Here is a 17,065-nt window from a genome sequence, read left to right as displayed (position 1 = left end):
TTGACTATCTTACCTTTCCTTGAAGTTGTGGACACCCAAGTTTTCATTTCATTCTATTCTATGGAGACAAAAAGAGGACAAATTAAAAACTGAACATGTCTGTGTCTTCTAAACAAATAAAATCTTTGTGAAGTAAAGCTGCCTGACACTGAATCACGTTGGGAGCCAGCACTGGTGTGGCTAACGGACTGTGACCACACATCAGCATGTCGGTTCACAAAGCTTTGTTTGGCCTCTGTGGGGGCAGCGGAAACACGTGCTAATGGAGCACTGACATAATTACAATTAAAGATGGTGTGGAAAACAAAGTTCTAGCAAGAAGTTGCCTATTTACACTTAAAGGAGCAGCATTACTATCTGACATAGAAGTTGTTATTGCAATATTGACCCTTTTATTCCGGACTCCACTCCTGAAAAAAATATTTGTCTCTTTAGATGCCAAATCCGAAAAGATAGACGCTAAATTCTGACTGCTGTTTGGTACTGAGCATGTAGAGTAGAGTGGATTTTTATTGTTTAAGAAAAATACATCAAAGTGTGAGAAACTATAAAATTGTAACACTTTGGCTGAAAAATAAAAAAATAAGAATTTACTCCTCTAACTCATTGCACAAATTCATTTGATCAATTGTTATGGTGTACTTACTGGTGAAGAGGCTTTAAAGGCAGGGGTAGCTATTTTTCTCCAGATAAACTTTTTAAGATTTTGGTTAAAATCGCCTTTATGTCCTGACAGAAATGAATAACTCATGTGCTGTAAAAAAGGAATGAAGAAAACCGTCATCTGTAGCAGTTGTAAGCATGTAAAAACTTCGACCAATGTCTGCCACGAGGTACCAATCTGATGAACCAATCACGCCTCCCTGTCTCCCTGCTCGTTCTGTACTCCCTGCGTGCACGAGCACACGCTCAAAGCGCTTCAACGATGACGGAGTTTATGCTGTGAGTTTGTTAGCCATGAGTAGTAAAATATTCATGTATTATGACACAGTTTAGTGTTTGATTACCGTGAATGAGACATGAGATATGAGACGAGGTAGTTTCTACACAATGCAAGCAATGAACTTAGGAGCAACGGCACTGCATGTAAGTGAGGGGCGTGGCAATGTAATGCTACTTTCAAAATCATGCTAGTTTTTGATAATTACCAACCATGCCTTTAAGATTGTACTTTTAGAATAATTTGGTGTTGTGGTCCATGTAATATCAGAGAGCCTGCAAACTCTCCATCTTTATGTAGAACTTATCTCACTGACCAATAAGTACGGGCCTGTGTAGTCTATAGTTCAGAATATGTGTGTAGTTTCTACAACAGTCAGGTATGATGGGACCTGATATATGATCCCAGAAGCTTCATTAATCGTCCTCTGACTCATATGGTAAAGCTTGTGGGTTGTTTGTCTGGCCCTGCTTTTGAGAAGATTACATCTCCATAATCAATATAAAGAAGCTTAACCAGCCATCACAGAATCTGGAGGGAAAAAAAAACATCTGGGAAAATAAATGTTCCCTCTGATAAAAACCCAGAATAAGAGCAAAATCACAGCGTGTGCCCTGAGCACAATTTCCTGGGGAAACTTTTACGTGATTATGATTGCTGGGAGGGATGTTTTGACATCAGCCAGATGTTTTTGATGCGTTTTAGTCTAAGTGTGGCCACAAATTGTACTGAAATGGCCTCCATGTCTGATATTAAAACGACAGAAAGATCTTTACTTTAAAAAAGTCCTGAAAAAAAAAACATGATTCACATGTCTGGATCACCTGATAAGCCTGACAGTCTCAGTGCTGATTGCTGGGAAGATCTGAGCAACAGCCTTCTGGACTCATGGCTCTTATCACCCGCTGACCTGGAAAGCTGAAGCTCAAGATCTGCAACATCACTTCAGGCAGCAGACAACATGCTGCTTTGAAGTGGGAGTGGACCTAAATTGGATTATGCAGTATCTCTGAGCAGCAGCTCCTGAAAAATTTGATTACACCCCCCATCAACCAACACTAACACTCCTGCTTCCCTTTCGATGCAGATGAGATGATACAGGGCGGTCCTCCATGCCAGACTCTGGTACTCCCCCTTCTTAATATGTGCCCATCTGCCAGCCATTTACCTGATTACTTGTGGATAGCTCAGACAGGTCGGGCTCTGTCGGGGCAGCAGGGAGGCCAGACAGTGGCATTCATTTTGTACAGGTGGACGCAAGAACGATAAGGACCAGGAATTATCATCAACAGCAGAGGAAATAAAAAGGCTGGAACACTTTAAAACGACAAATGTTGCAGCTCGATCACAATTTTGCTAGCAGAAGAAATCCACACAGAGGACAAACTGTTCTCTTCATCCACGCTCAATCCAAAGTGCTGTTTAAAATAAAGTCCCAGCACTGACTTCAAATGCTCCGTTCAAGCATGGCACACAGACCACCTTCTATTCCTGAAGAAAATAACATCCAGTCCCGGTTTAACTCGGCCTCATTATGGTGGAAGTGGGTTCCTGCGCCAGGAAGTTTCATTGCTTTCCAAATAAATCTCACTAAACAGAGCTGTAATCCGAATTCCTCGTCTTGTGGAGTCGTCACTTTTAAAGGAAAGCTCTCAAAGCTGATCCTAAAAAAATCACACCTTAACCCTCATCTATCATACGCCGGAGAGTTTGGACTGAAGAAACTGAGTCAAGTTTGCATTTAATTGAAAGCCATTTCTGAAAGATGCATTCAAAGTCTGTTTTTTTCCCCCTGTCGATGCTAGGAGGCCGGTTTCTGATTGTTTCCACATTAAGGGGGGGGGATAGCAGCTCTCAAATTCAAACCAGCTCATGAACATTTATCAAAAAAAAGAACGAGGCCCTTTAATATTCCTGCGCTTTTACGGAGTGACACAGAGGGTTTTCATTACCCAAACTCACTGCTTGCAAATCTGAGACATCAACTTTGATTGTGCTACACAGAACCTGGCAGGGGAACAATCGGGAGGTGCTGTGGGCGGCTGTGATCATCTGTGTGCCAGTCAGACTTACTGCTCTGATACAGAGTAACGTCTTTTATTTAGAAGTATTACAGGGGTGTCTTTTCTTCAGTGACCAGTGAAAAAGGCAGAGCACACCCCTGCTATTACAGCCATGTGGCACTCAAAATGGGTGATCCTCGTTACAGCTGCTCAGCTGTGTGGAAGGAGGAAACTTGTCACTGAGCGTAAACAGCTCTCTTGGCTTAGTTTTCCTAGCTTAAATACCCCCATCCCACCCCATCTAACCCCCCTTCTCCAACACCCCATCTCCTTGTGCTGTGTGGCGTCAGCTGCAACGAGCTCCAGATGTGGCCTGGCACCCCTCCAGTCACAGCACTGGATGTGGTTTGAAGGTAGTTTGGAAACACCACCCACCAGTGGACCCAATGAAAGTTCCTCAGACTGCAGCGAGAGGTTTCCTGCCGCTGGATTGTGTTTGTGCGGCACGCAGGAGCGCAGGAGAAGTGCAGCAACTGTGCTGTATCTGCCTCCTGTATGTGCATGTGTTACTTATTGAGCATGCTTTGAATAAGTATATTTGACAAAAGATTCAAGTATTTCCATCTGTTTCTATAGACATGGAAATATCAACATCCTCTATTCACTCACAGGCTCCCGTTCTTTTGTTCCTTGAAATCAAAATACTGGTTTCAGTACACAGCTCAGTAATTTGCTTTTCATGACTACAGAAAGGATTAATCCTCTCAAAGACTCATAATTGCTAATCCTTTTAAATAGTCATTTGTATTTTCTTTAGAAAGACATAAAACCAGATATGATGGTGACTATTTATTTTTTTATTTTTCCTAATCTTCCATTCTAGGTCACAATTACTGTATAGCCAACATGTTTTTTTTTTGTTGGAGAACAGTTGAAGGGTTTGAGGCTTTTACTTTGAAAAAGGAGGGAGTTATGTGCACATCACGTAGGTTCAGGGCAGTGCAAAACCAGCAGACTGAGGAAGAAGACGGTTTTTACTTTGACAAAAGTACAAAGACAGTATCTGCTCTCAGTGTGAAAAAGTGTAAATGCTTTACACCACGAGCATTAGGGTTCATGTTTTTGCTCAAATACTCACACTTTTTTGAAAAAGAAGCAACAGGTTACTGTAAAACTATTTTGGCTGAACGTGGACTATGTCAGATTTGAAACTTTTCTAATGATCCCAATGTGTCAGGGTGACCTGCAACAACATGTCGCAATCAGTGGTGACTTACTGCACTGATACAAAACAAGTAACCCAATGGAGTGTCATAAACAAGTTCCCTGAGCAGTGATGTCTTACTACCCGCTGTAACTGCTTCACTTTTCTCTCTTTCTAACACTCACCCTGTTTAGTTTTCAGACATGGTGCTGGGAGGATCGAATGAGGTCACTGTGTGTAAGGCTGCCAGCTAATTCACATGGTCTACTGGAAAAAACACACATTTCTTTTGAGACAACAGCTCCCCCTGCTGCTTCATATTAAAACAACACACAGCGTGGATTTACTCAGAAATGTGCAGAAGTTTTTACAATTAACACATCACAGAGGTGTTGGCCTCCAGTTTGAATACAAACTGCTTTGTCAAACATGGCTCGAGTTCAAGGTAAATAATCGTTGATGCTGCTGCAATGGTGTTGGGTGGGGTGAGAGTGTAAAAGCTGGTGTTTTAAGTAAACTGTTAATATCCATATGTGACTTCAATCCATCATTCTTAGCCATTTCTAAGCAGTGTTGGAAGTCACGTTATCATTTTAATTTAGTAGAGTTTTCGCAAATCAAGATTTGTTTTTCTGTCAACTTTTTACTGTTAGCACCTATGTGTCCTCTGTATTTCTTGCACTTTCAAAAGCTGATTTTTACTTGCTTGCTTTAATAATTCTTTAGGGGAACTCACATTAAAGGCATTAATTTCCGTTAAATTCATTTGCACATACATTTGTATTTTACATTGGATGTATTTAAGTTTAACAGGTTTTGCTGCACAACTTCATCAGGTAGAAATATCTTGTTACTTTCATAATGTCGATACATTTTAGAGCCTCAACTTTTAACTTAAAATTCTGTGAAGAAAATATATCAGTACTTGAGCGGTATTTCATTTACACCATTTCTATACTTCTTGTGTAAAGGATCATGTGTTGTGTACTTTTACCTCTGTTTACATTGAGCTAGTACATAAGATGCTCTAGCAACATTCCTACTCAAAACCTTGCTGTTAATGTTATCTCACTGTAGAGTCTTCCATTTTTGTGTCAGTTTATGGTTGCAGCATAAGAAGGTAACATTTGCTTACAAACTAGACATGTAATGCTGTGTCCAACCTGTTTTACTCAGTGGCTCTTTGCCCAAGTCTGAAAAGAAAAAGGAGTCAAATTTATTCAATCCAGGTCAAGATGAGTATAATCCTGATATAAGAAGACCCATCTAAATGTCTCTTCATAGCACCTCTGAATGCCCCAGATTGCAGTGTTCCTGATTTCACCCAGATGGTTTTAAGAGCTCCTGCAGGTCTCCCTTGGGTGCTAGCTGGCAGGGTAGCTGCAGCCTCTTGTTCACCTGGCTGCAGAGCGCTGGACTGTGCTCAAGAAGCAGCTGGCACACCTCCTCCTGACCTCGTTCTGCTGCCTGCTCGAGCATTAAATAGGGCAAAAATAAAGGCACAGGTTAAAAATCATGAAGCAGCCTTGTTGTGTTATTGTTTCAAGTAATTCTGCACCTTATGTAAAGGTGATGCACCATCGTCGTCACAGGTCATCGGATCTGCTCTGTGCTGCAGCAGAAGTCGAACCACGTCAAGATGACCACAGTAAGCAGATCGATGGAGCGGTGTTGCACCGCCTGGTGTCTGGGGAGATGCACAAGCACCATTCTCCAGAAGAAACTTGCATACAGTGTGATGGCCACTGCGACTTGCATAGTGCTGAAATAAAACACACGGAAATGAGCCAGGGGTTTAGGTACGAATGAAAAGTCAATAACACTGAAGGCTAAAAGTTTGCCCACCAGAGCTGTGTATCCAGCTGCATCTCTCAGGTCAGGGTCTGTGCCTTTCTGGACCAAGGTTTTAACTCGCTCCAGGTCCCCGTCCATTGCAGCAGACCAGATACCTGTAGAGAAGAATACAACACAACAGCTGTAAGCAACAAAACACCCACTACATGAACTAAATAACTGTTATCAGAGGTCATTAATCAAATACACATCAGTTTGAATTTGAATGCAGGCGGTCAACACCTTCACTTATAAACATCTATATGACCTTGATCTCCCTATCTACCATTTGAAAGGCAAATAAAGGCAAACCTCGTTCAAAATCCATTTCATTCAGAGTCTGGTAAACACTGGGAGAAGAGACTTTATGGGAGCAACACGAACATTGATGTCTATCCAACGCCATTGTGAAAAACTGTTTAAAACAGCTGTTTCTGACTGATTCAAAGCTTTAGTTGAGCACTTGTTTCTGAGAAATATGTATCAATAAACTTGTTTTGTTGGTCGGTTCCGCGTTTCTTCTTGTAAAGGTCCACAACATCGTGGTGCATTACCCCAACCAACAGGACCAGCTCTAAAACATACAAGCCCCACAAAAACGTTACGCAGCCAATTAATGTTTGACGAAAATAACCCAAAAATAATGTTATTTGAGAACTGTGAATACGAAAACCTTCAGGATAGCTTCACGTTTGCAGTAGACCGAAACAGGTCAAACGTGCTTACGTATGAACATTCCGACCAATGGTAGAGCAGCAGTCGGAAGATACCCTTCAGGGGCCCTCTGATTTATCGGAATTATCGTTTCACATATTTTGAAGAAAACAAGCAACTGTAACACAAAAGTGTTAACTGGTGATCTCATGATTAAAACAAGTGAGCTATCATATTGCTGCAACGACTCTTTCAATTCACCAACTCAGTCAGTCAGTTTAGTTAGTCTTTATTTATTTATTTATGGCATAATCATTCCCGTTCCTCTTTCACTGTTCTGAAAAGCTTTAACTGTCATTTATGCACCAGGCTGGAAGATGCACTAAATATAATTATTAAAACTGTATCTAAATATATTGACGAGGGGACAAGGAGTTATGAACATTTGGCAAAGTACGAGTTGCAACCTCATAGTAGTCACTTTTTCCGATTGCTCCTGAAAGCATCTTCTGTCTCGTGTTGTTGTCTGATGTTGCTAGCTAGCCAGCTTGAATCGGCAAGCAAGTGTTAGCTGGCTAAAGCCAAATTATTGTAGCCATTGTAGCAAAAAACTTGTAACCAAAGCGCCTAAAGAATGAGAAGAGTTACCTTATTTATTAACGGGACATGTAAAAATGGCAAGGTGGGTAAAATGTAGTTAATTGTGGGAGCTTAGGCCGCTGTGTGACTGTCTTTTTCCACTGAACATACGTGTTTCATTATGACCTCATAACCACTCTCTAAAGTTACATATTTTATATAATAGTCATATGGAGTCAAGGGTTACTCTTTGTTGTTTTGTTTTTCACATGGATATTACTATTGGCAACAATCTTGCTAACTGCGACACACCAATGTATTTACAAGAGTGATCTATTATGTTAAATCTTATGAATCCCACTGTGTTAATGATGTGTTTTTATGTGTTAATGATTTGTTTTTATGTGTTAATGATTTGTTTTTAGGTTGTAGCAGTGTACGGGACCTTGTCAGACTTATTATCCGTAGCCAGCAATAAGTTAGGAATCAAAGCCTCCTGTTTGTACAATGGAAAAGGTGGTCTCATAGATGACATAGCTCTTATAAGGTAAGTTTATGATAGATGTGTTTCTGAGTTCACTGTTGGCATGACAACTCTGTTTGTAATTTCTCCGTCTTGTCTTTCCTGACAGAGATGATGACGTGTTGTATGTGTCAGAAGGAGATCCATTTATTGGTGAGTGCTGTCATGTGTCATCATCTGTCAGTGGAAGAGAGAGAGATAGGGCTGCTCGTTTGTGGCAAAAAATCATCATGAGGATTATTTTTAATTAGCCTTAGACTTTCTTTATTGTCATTCAAACTTGTACTTTACAGTGCAGATAAGAACGAAATTTCGTTGCATTGCAGGATAAAAAACAGCAGCAAGTATTCACATAGAAAAAAATAAGGTGCAGATATAAACAGATATAAAAAGAAAAGCTATGGGTAAAAATTACTATACAGATAAATATATTGCACGTTTGTGATGTATGTTATATTGTATTTTACAGTCCAGTGAGGTAGTCCTGTGTGGGGGTTTGAGGTGGAATGGAGGGATTCTTTTTTTTTGTGTTCAAGAGTCTTGTGGCCTGTGGGAAGAAGCTGTTTCACAACCTGGAAGTTCTGCTTCGGAGGCTGCGGAACCTCTTTCCAGAGTCCAGCAGCGAAAAACAGTCCTTGGTGGGGGGTGGGAGGTGTCTCTGCTCAATTGATATTGAGTTCACAATTATAAATGTTAACACGATTACTTTTTATTTTACAACATCTGCACCACAACCATCTATCTATTTTAAACACTTTTGACACTTTGACATTCTGAACACTTTGAAAAACAAGCAAAAAATGAAAATAAATAAGTTAAAAATATCCAGTAAATATATACAAATAATAATATATACTATTAATCAATAAATTAAATGATGTTTTTGAGATAGTGGTGATGTACTCTTGTGGCCAAAATAGAACAATAAACACTTTGAAAAGGTAACCACACATGACTAACCTATGGAAAAAAAGGATTGCTTCACGGTATCTTGTTTTCATGATCGTTGGAAACCAAAAACTTTATTGAAATTGAAATACGATTGCCCAGCTCTACTCGGAGATATTTATTCTTCTACTTTTTTTGCATCACAGATCCTCAAAATGAAGCCAAGGTTATATCTGATCAGCACGGAGCACACACTGATTGGCTGACACTTAATATTGGTGGTCGTCCCTTCACCACCACCAGGTACATCACAGAAGACTTGCGATTGCCAGACATCAGTGTATATTTCTGTTTGTTTGTCTCTGTTGCAGCTACATTTTTTTTATTCATTGTCTTCTGTCCTGAATGTGTCTGTTTTGTGTTCAGGAGCACCTTAGTAAGCAAAGAGCCAGAGAGTATGCTTGCTCACATGTTTCGAGAGAAAGGTAAATTATGGCTACAGCCTATCAGTTTGCAGTCAGTCACATGTGAGCAACCTTTTGAGTTTTCTTCATTTCTGTGTTTTCCCTAGATGTGTGGGGGAACAAGCAGGACGAGCATGGAGCTTACTTAATCGACCGCAGCCCTGAATACTTTGAGCCCATTCTCAACTACCTAAGACATGGACAGCTCATTATTAATGAAGGCATAAATATACGAGGTAAGCTTTCAAGAAACTCTTAAGTATTGATAACTATATCCCTCAACAAAGGTCAGTAGTTAAATTCCCAACAAATCTCCCGATAGAGTTTGAAATGTGTTTCTTTAACATCTTCCAGGTGTTCTCGAGGAGGCTCGCTTCTTTGGAATAGAGCAACTTGCTGAACAGCTAGAAGCCGCAATCAAGGTAATATGAAGTGTGGATTAGTGTTCATTAAGCACTGTGATTACTTCCTTGATACGTCATGACTCACCACATGCTTACTTTTAAAACAGAACTCACAACCACCCGAGGACCACTCTCCCATCTCCCGAAAAGAGTTTGTTCGTTTTCTTCTGGCAACACCAACCAAATCAGAGCTCCGCTGTCAGGTACAGCTTAATCCAAAGTTTTTCAGATATGTCCATCAGTGTTCATTTTGGCAGATATTTTAGATTTAGACGTAATGTTCGGTTTTAGATTAAAATGTTCATTAGTTTGTCTCATTTGAGTTATTTTAACTTTTGATAGTTTTATAGCTCTAGTTAACGATAACTCAAAACATGTTAGTCCAGTTTTAGTCAATGAAAAGTCCTTACTAAGTCATTGCTTTTAGTAAAGATATTCTCTCTTCAAACTAATTCAATTAACCTAATACAGGTATCAGGAATCGGTATCAAGGCAACCGGGTGTTTAAGCTGTTTATCTAAACTCAAAAACCCATTTAAAACACCTTTTACAGACCAATATGTAACTCTGACACCTAGTGTTTAAAATGGGTACTGCAGTCCAAATTCAAAACATTGCAGAGAGCTGTCTCCCCCCGCCCCCTCCACCCTAGAGTCGAGGCGCATGCAGGTTGTTATGTCACTGAAGCTTCAGTGTTTAGCCAGCTCCACATCAGTCTTGAAATTTTTCTGCGTTTTAACCCCTCCATTTTTCAAAAGCATCTCCAATATTCATCCTAATTTAACCAAGTTTCTGGTCCTGGAGTTTATTAGGAAAATGCAGAGGCTTTTTAGGCCGGGGAGAATCAGTTATATCTGTCCGAACCAGTTCACTTGCCCGCTTCAATCAGTGCAACACGGCCGTGTGGGGTGCCTTAAAACCACCTACCTTCTCTGGTCAAAACAAAAACAAACCATTCCGCACCTGAATGCATTGTTGTTAGAGAAGCCAGTACTTCATATCATGTTTCCTTAATGTCTGATGATTGAGTAAGGCATTGTATGATTTGATTCAGTAGATATCGTCAATATCGTCAATGACTCATTTTTGTCAGGAAAAAAAAGGAATCACAAAGAAGAAAGTCTTTTGTCACAATTAACATGAAGGAAAAGAACACTGATTTCCATCAGTTCATCATATGAAACTGATTTTGACCACCTTTATTTGTACTGTTTTTAGGGTCTTAACTTCAGTGGCGCTGATCTTTCCCGACTTGATCTACGTTACATCAATTTCAAGATGGCCAATCTGAGCCGTTGCAATCTTTCACATGCCAACCTGTGCTGCTCTAATCTAGAGCGAGCCGATCTGTCTGGAGCCAACCTGGATGTAAGTCAAATAGCTCTTTAAATGTTCCATGTCAGCATTTTATGATTCATGTAACCAGAAAACATCAACATAGAATACACTGAAGAACTCAGCCAGGAGGAAACATTTCCCTGGTCTTCTAGGTAATGTGTCATTTTTGTGTTATTCTGAATTGATGGTCTTCCTGCTGGTAAACAATGGACCAGTCTTTTTGTGTTTGTCCACTTTTCCCTTGCTGTCCCCTCAGCTGTGAGGAGGAAGGGCCGTTCTGTTCACAAGTTTGACAAAACACAAATCCACTCTCACCTCATTAGAAGAGCAACAAGCAGACTGTTTTTCCAATCTGTTAACTTCACGTAACCTTTTTTTAGGGTGTCACCCAGTATGAACTCAAAAAACATAATGATTATTTGGCTTGTCTTTCTAAGGGTGCCAATTTACAGGGTGTGAAGATGCTGTGTTCGCATGCAGAGGGAGCTTCTCTCAAAGGATGCAACTTTGAAGATCCATCCGGTCTGAAGGCCAACCTGGAAGGTGATCGATCCCCACTCTAAACCAAAGCAGAGCCTCACATGTGAAAATAAATCTGAACCAAATGTTTTTCTGATCAGGTGCTAACCTGAAAGGAGTGGACATGGAAGGAAGCCAGATGACTGGGATTAACCTGCGTGTGGCCACTCTGAAAAATGCAAAGCTGAAGAATTGCAACCTGCGGGGAGCCACTTTAGCAGGGACGGATCTCGAGGTGAGTTGGAGCCATCAGAAGGATTATGACTCAAAACCATCATGTTGATATTTAGTTACAAATACCACAAAAATAATTTCAGTAACAGAGATCCCAATAGCTTTTTTTGCATGTCATTGCTGCTCCTATAGATTGTGTATTTCTGGTGCACATCAGAGCTTTTGCCTAAATGGCTAGAATGCAGCAGAATCCTCACATTTTACACAAACCCAAGAAAAGGTTGAATAGAATAAATTATATATGAACAGGTTTGCTTTGGTAAATGGACTCAAGGCGCTTTTACAATGCAGGTCACACCCTCACATTCACACCCATTCACACACTGATGGCAGAGGTTTCTATGTAAAGTGACCGTCAGAAGTATCTAATCCCAGTCATACACACTCGCACGCCCAAGGACACATCTGACATGTAGCTGCATTGAGCTGGGGACCGAACAGCCAACTGAGCCACAGCCAGTTTCCACCTCTGCAACACCTGTTGGTTTGCCATTTGCCTGGCGAACAGAGCGATGTTCAGAACTGCCATGTGGAGGTGCCTTAAAACCGCCTACCCTCTCTGGTCCAAACGAATACAGACCGATACGGACCTACTGGCTGCTGCATTTGTGTCAGAGAAGCCAGCACTTCTACATAGCATGTTTCCTCAATGTCTGATGATATAGTAAGGGGTCATTTAATGATGTAATTCAGTAGATTGAAACATGAAAACAATGTACAGGAGTCATGTCCTGGAATCAGCAGCATCTCTGCACCTGGAAATTGTACCCTCGAAAAGACGAGACAGACTAGCGTCTCCTCGGCCATTGTTGTTGACTAAGCTGATGTTTTAAGTCCCGCCTCGTCTTGATTCTAATTGGTCGGTGAGGGAGAAGTCACATTGACGAGTGTGGTGGTTTTCCAAAAGTTTAACTGTAATGTTTTCAGTTTAGAGTGAAAAAAACGTTGACAGCGTTTTAACGCTGAGAATGCGGAACTGCATTGGTTTTGTATTGAAAACGAGCCCAAAAACAATGTCTATGGACACAGACCTTTAAGCAGAAAATGCCAAAAGAATTGTTTTTATTTTTTGCAAGTGTAAACATCTTCCTTAGTCCTTTTAAAAAAACGGTTTTACAAATCAAAGGTGAATATTTTCAGGTATAAACCTATTGGCTGGACAAAACAAGCTATTGAAATAGGACAACTAAAGCTCGGGGGCATCTGCCATCATAATCTGGCATTTAAAAAAACAACATTTAAAATACAAGGGACATGATGATCAGCTGTAAAAGCACCTATCATTTTAATTAAATCAAATTGCAAGCAAATGTGTAAAAGTTTTCCAGTCGTCATGTTTATTTTTCAAATAAACCACATGTGTTATAACCCACTTTATTGAATCCCCCTGTCTTTGCAGAACTGCGACCTGTCCGGCTGCGATCTACAAGAAGCCAACCTGAGAGGGTCCAATGTAAAAGGAGCCATTTTTGAAGAGATGCTGACCCCTCTGCACATGTCTCAGAGTGTCAGATAAATGAGCTCACACCTGTGGTTCAGTGTGAACATCAGCTGGCTTCTTTCACGAACCTGTGCTCCACTATATTCCCCTACTTTCAATCTCTGTACCTGTCTGTGACACAGGTACCTGTATGCACATCCCTGGCATTCCAACTTTTATTATTTGAGCTTTAAATATCTTGCACTAGAATATATTCAGGGTTGTCCATGTGTGTTTGTAAGGTAGAGTCATATTTGAATGTTCAGCTGCATATATCACCAAAACAAAAATAATGTTCCTCGTGTATGTCGATGCGTTTGGATGCAATCCATGACTGTACACATTTCATGTTTTACATAATTTATGCTCACGTTACTTGACATGTTAGTGGGAGTCTGAATAAGGTCATCTGTGTTCAGTGAAGTTCAGAGCGCTGAGCTTCTTCACTGATGCTGCTGTAGCAGAACCAGAAGGGGGTCACTTACCAATAACTGTGTGGTTCTTTGTTCCTGTTTGTTACTTCATTTTGTTGGATTTAACATATTCTAAAGAAAGCAATGCCAAGCCAAAGCCATAACAACAGCAGAGTCTGAAAGGCTCAACATGCTGTTTGTGCAACAAAAAAAAAAAGAAACTATGCGACAGGCTAGTTTATAAAACAGCTTATGTATGCAATACATGATCGATGGCTGTGAGGTTTTCAAACCTTGTGTTCTTAAAAAGCTTTCCGTTGTTTTGCGCTATGTGAATCTACCTCTTTTTTTAATCCGTCGTGTGAGTGATCCACAGTTGCATGCATTTATTGCAAAGTTTACGTATGACATCAGTTATCCTTCTTAATTTCATTATGAGAAAATAATCCTTTTTGGGCTGCTTCAACAGGAGCCATTTTCACGTCTCGTCAAAGTGGGTTTGCCTGGAAACGTTCTGCGTGTATCGACATATATCACTTAATCGTTCTTTAAACTTCTTTGCACAAGAGTATGTTGACTTGTAACATGTTAAACCTGTTCACCAAAAAAAAAAAAACACAAGTTTTGGTGCTTGTATTTTAATGTAAATCAAATCCAGTGTTTCCCAAAAAAAAAACTTCCAAAAGAATGGTTCTTAGTTTAGTACGGTGTCGTCAGCTGTTTAGTCGAGGGTCTCACCTCAGTCTGTCTGCATGTGTGAAGAGCTTCTCGTCTTCTCTCGCTGTAGCTCAAAGCTGCTCTGATGCAATACAATATTTACTCAGTTCTTTTTAACACAAGGTACCCAGCCTGTGAGAATGAACGATGAAGGCAATCATGTTGTGCAAAATCAATGGAAGAGTTCTGGTTATTTATGTTACTACATCTCACTAAATGCGATATGGGACAAAGGCTTGATTGTGTATGAGGAAGAGAGTCTGGAATGAGTCCCTATCTATGAATATTGCACTCGACCGTGGAAATATATTTCCATAAATGACTGTTAAATAAACTGCTATGAAGAAAAAGAAAGATTCTCCGGTGTCTTTTTTTTCCTATTTCATCTGATTCCTATTTCATTTCTTTAAAATGACAAATAATAAATACATTTTAAAAGTTACTGAATTGATAATCTTAAAAACGGTTGGCTATTTGTGGACAGATCCCTCCCTGTGCAACCTTTAGTTTTTTATGGAGGAGCAGAAATCACACAGCATGTGTCATTTTTCAAACAGCTTTGCAGGTCACCATGATGCTTAATCCCACTTTGGGACCCCCTGTAGGGAAGTGTCAGATTTAGAGGAAAAAAAGCAGCACAGGTTTATATAAACCTTTGAAAATATTGAAGGATTCACAAAGGACGGCAGACAAGATCAGATCAGAGAGTTCTGCCCGCTGTATGAACAGAAGGTAAAGACTGGCTAAGAACTACATCAGTATTTGTGTTGTGGGATAAATAAATGTTAAAATGACTTTTTTTCTCCTCAGCATGGTTACCCCGTCGCCATTGTGGCTCTTGCTTGTGTGCACTGCTATACCTTTTGGCTGCAGTCAGCACTGGTCATACGGACTGAGCCCAGGAGGGAAAAGGGAGCTGGACAACCTGTCAGACACTCTGAACAATGTAAGCATGAGCTACGTGTCATGGCCTCGCAAACTTTTCCAGAGCATTTGTTGGCCTTCTTGTCTTTTGCTTGTACTTTTTATTTTTCCACAGATAGTCGAGGGGTTTCCACATGTGGGCCCAGCCTGCTGTGTTTTGGGCTGTGAAGAAGAATCTCCTTTCTCTGAGATAAGGAAAAGAGGATTGCTTGTACGATGTTATTTCATTTGCTGCAAGTCATCACTGTGACGGTTCTGATGAAATGCTTCATTATTCTCACACATTTTATTTCTTTTTTAACTTTTAGGATATTATCACCAGCAGGGAAAGTGGACACAAAAAATATAAAAAATGATGATCATTTCATGGTATAATAAATGCTGTTAGCATGTTCAGTTGGTGTGATTATTGTTCGACATGATTTATAACCACATCAGAGTCTCTGTGTGAAGACACCCTTGAAGCTTCCCAAAAAAAAAATAGTTTACCTAAAATATTGCCAAGGTGTTTTTATCTCAGTAAGATGTTGAGAAGCTCATCTGTGACTTTTGTTCTTTAGACTGCAGTTTGTAGTGCTCTATTTATGGTCTACCAAAAAAAGTATAATGGGAAACTATCTCAGAACTCTGCTGCAGGTCTAGTAACAAAAACAAGAAAGAGAGTGAACATATGACTCCATATATAGATATATATATACAGGATATAGTATAATATATAACCTATAAGGTTGTAGAAGTTGAGATCAACCTTTATTTATCCTGCAACAGATAAATCCTACATATGCCCTTATGGAACAGATGGCATGTCCAACAGTTTCCCCAGCCTCCGTGTTTTGTGGTCCTCTTCCTCTGGCCACTGGAGCCCATGCAGATAACCTTGTTGTCAGAGACACTCTACGTATATGGACACAGTTTCGTAGACACTTCGGCCAGACTCAGGCTCTAGTATCCATGCCCTTAACCTCAAATCCTCTCTTTGAACCTTCCTTGATAGATAAATCTTTCCAGATGTGGTTTAATAAGGGAATCCGTTGTGTGGGCTGTTTTGCTCATTTGACCACCTTGTGAGGCAACACAACCTACCAAAACCACACTTCTTCAGGTACTTACAAATTTGAGATTTCACCCGCTCACATTTTCCATCACACCCATCCAAACCACCGACCAATCCGCTTGATAGGTGTCTGAAAGTCAAGCCCTACCTGACGGGTCACGTGACTCGCTTATATAGCACTATCCAGAAAATGGAGGGCTGCTCATTACAGCACCTGAAAGGACAGTGGGAGCAGGATTTGGACACGGAGCTCTGAGGAAATCTGGCAAAGTGCAATTAAAATAATTCATACATCGTCAATATGTGTGGGGCACGGGTTATTGCAGTTTAAAATCCTTAACCGCCTGCATTATTGTAAAGCTAAAACAGCCTGGATATTCCCTGGTGCAGACTCGAGCTGTACCCGATGTCACCAGGCTCCTGCTACCTTAGGCCATATGTTTTGGACATGCCCAAAATTAAAAGCATTCTGGTCTGACATCTTCAATACAATCTCATACACATGTGAAAGGAAGGTTGACCCAGACCCTGTCACTGCAACTTTTGGGGTTGTCCCTAGCAACAGTGGGATACCTAGACATCGATCAGATTTGATTGCATTTTCAACATTATTAGCCCGCTGGCTTATCCTCCTCAATTGGAAATCTCCAACCCCTCCATCTCACTCACGTTGGATTCGCGAGGTTATGTCAGTTCTTACACTGGAAAAAATTAGATGCACGGTTCAGGGATCATCAAAGAGATTTCAAAAAACTTGGAACCCCTTCTTAGACTATTATGCAAACATATTTGATGCTAATACTCTAGACCAGTAGCCCCCCCCCCCCCCCATCTCACCCCTACCTTCTCCCCTCCTCTTTTCCCTTCACTCTTTGCTCTTTCTTCTTTGTATTG

General features: G+C 40.5%; 2 protein-coding genes across 2 annotated transcripts; one reads left to right on the top strand and one right to left on the bottom strand.

The window, feature by feature from the left end:
- Window positions 1-4,884: 4,884 nt before the first annotated feature.
- ankrd39 (ankyrin repeat domain 39) lies at window positions 4,885-6,704 on the bottom strand. The gene is made up of 4 exons (XM_061037614.1): window positions 6,293-6,704; window positions 5,993-6,096; window positions 5,706-5,909; window positions 4,885-5,614 (listed from the first exon to the last, which is right to left on the bottom strand). The coding sequence occupies exons 1-4, from the start codon at window positions 6,384-6,386 to the stop codon at window positions 5,468-5,470; spliced, it is 549 nt and encodes a 182-aa protein (XP_060893597.1). The 5' UTR covers window positions 6,387-6,704; the 3' UTR covers window positions 4,885-5,467.
- Window positions 6,705-7,144: 440 nt separating this feature from the next.
- Window positions 7,145-14,543, top strand: kctd9a (potassium channel tetramerization domain containing 9a). Its single transcript, XM_061037612.1, has 12 exons — window positions 7,145-7,316; window positions 7,639-7,760; window positions 7,846-7,889; window positions 8,831-8,927; window positions 9,051-9,109; window positions 9,196-9,324; window positions 9,443-9,510; window positions 9,600-9,695; window positions 10,711-10,860; window positions 11,268-11,373; window positions 11,451-11,584; window positions 12,983-14,543. The coding sequence occupies exons 1-12, from the start codon at window positions 7,269-7,271 to the stop codon at window positions 13,097-13,099; spliced, it is 1,170 nt and encodes a 389-aa protein (XP_060893595.1). The 5' UTR covers window positions 7,145-7,268; the 3' UTR covers window positions 13,100-14,543.
- Window positions 14,544-17,065: the final 2,522 nt, after the last annotated feature.

This window comes from Labrus mixtus, chromosome 5 (genome assembly GCF_963584025.1).
Source record: "Labrus mixtus chromosome 5, fLabMix1.1, whole genome shotgun sequence".
NCBI lineage: Eukaryota > Metazoa > Chordata > Actinopteri > Labriformes > Labridae > Labrus > Labrus mixtus.
The sequence above is the reverse complement of the archived record's forward strand: the minus strand, read 5'-3'. Positions and strand labels throughout refer to the sequence as shown.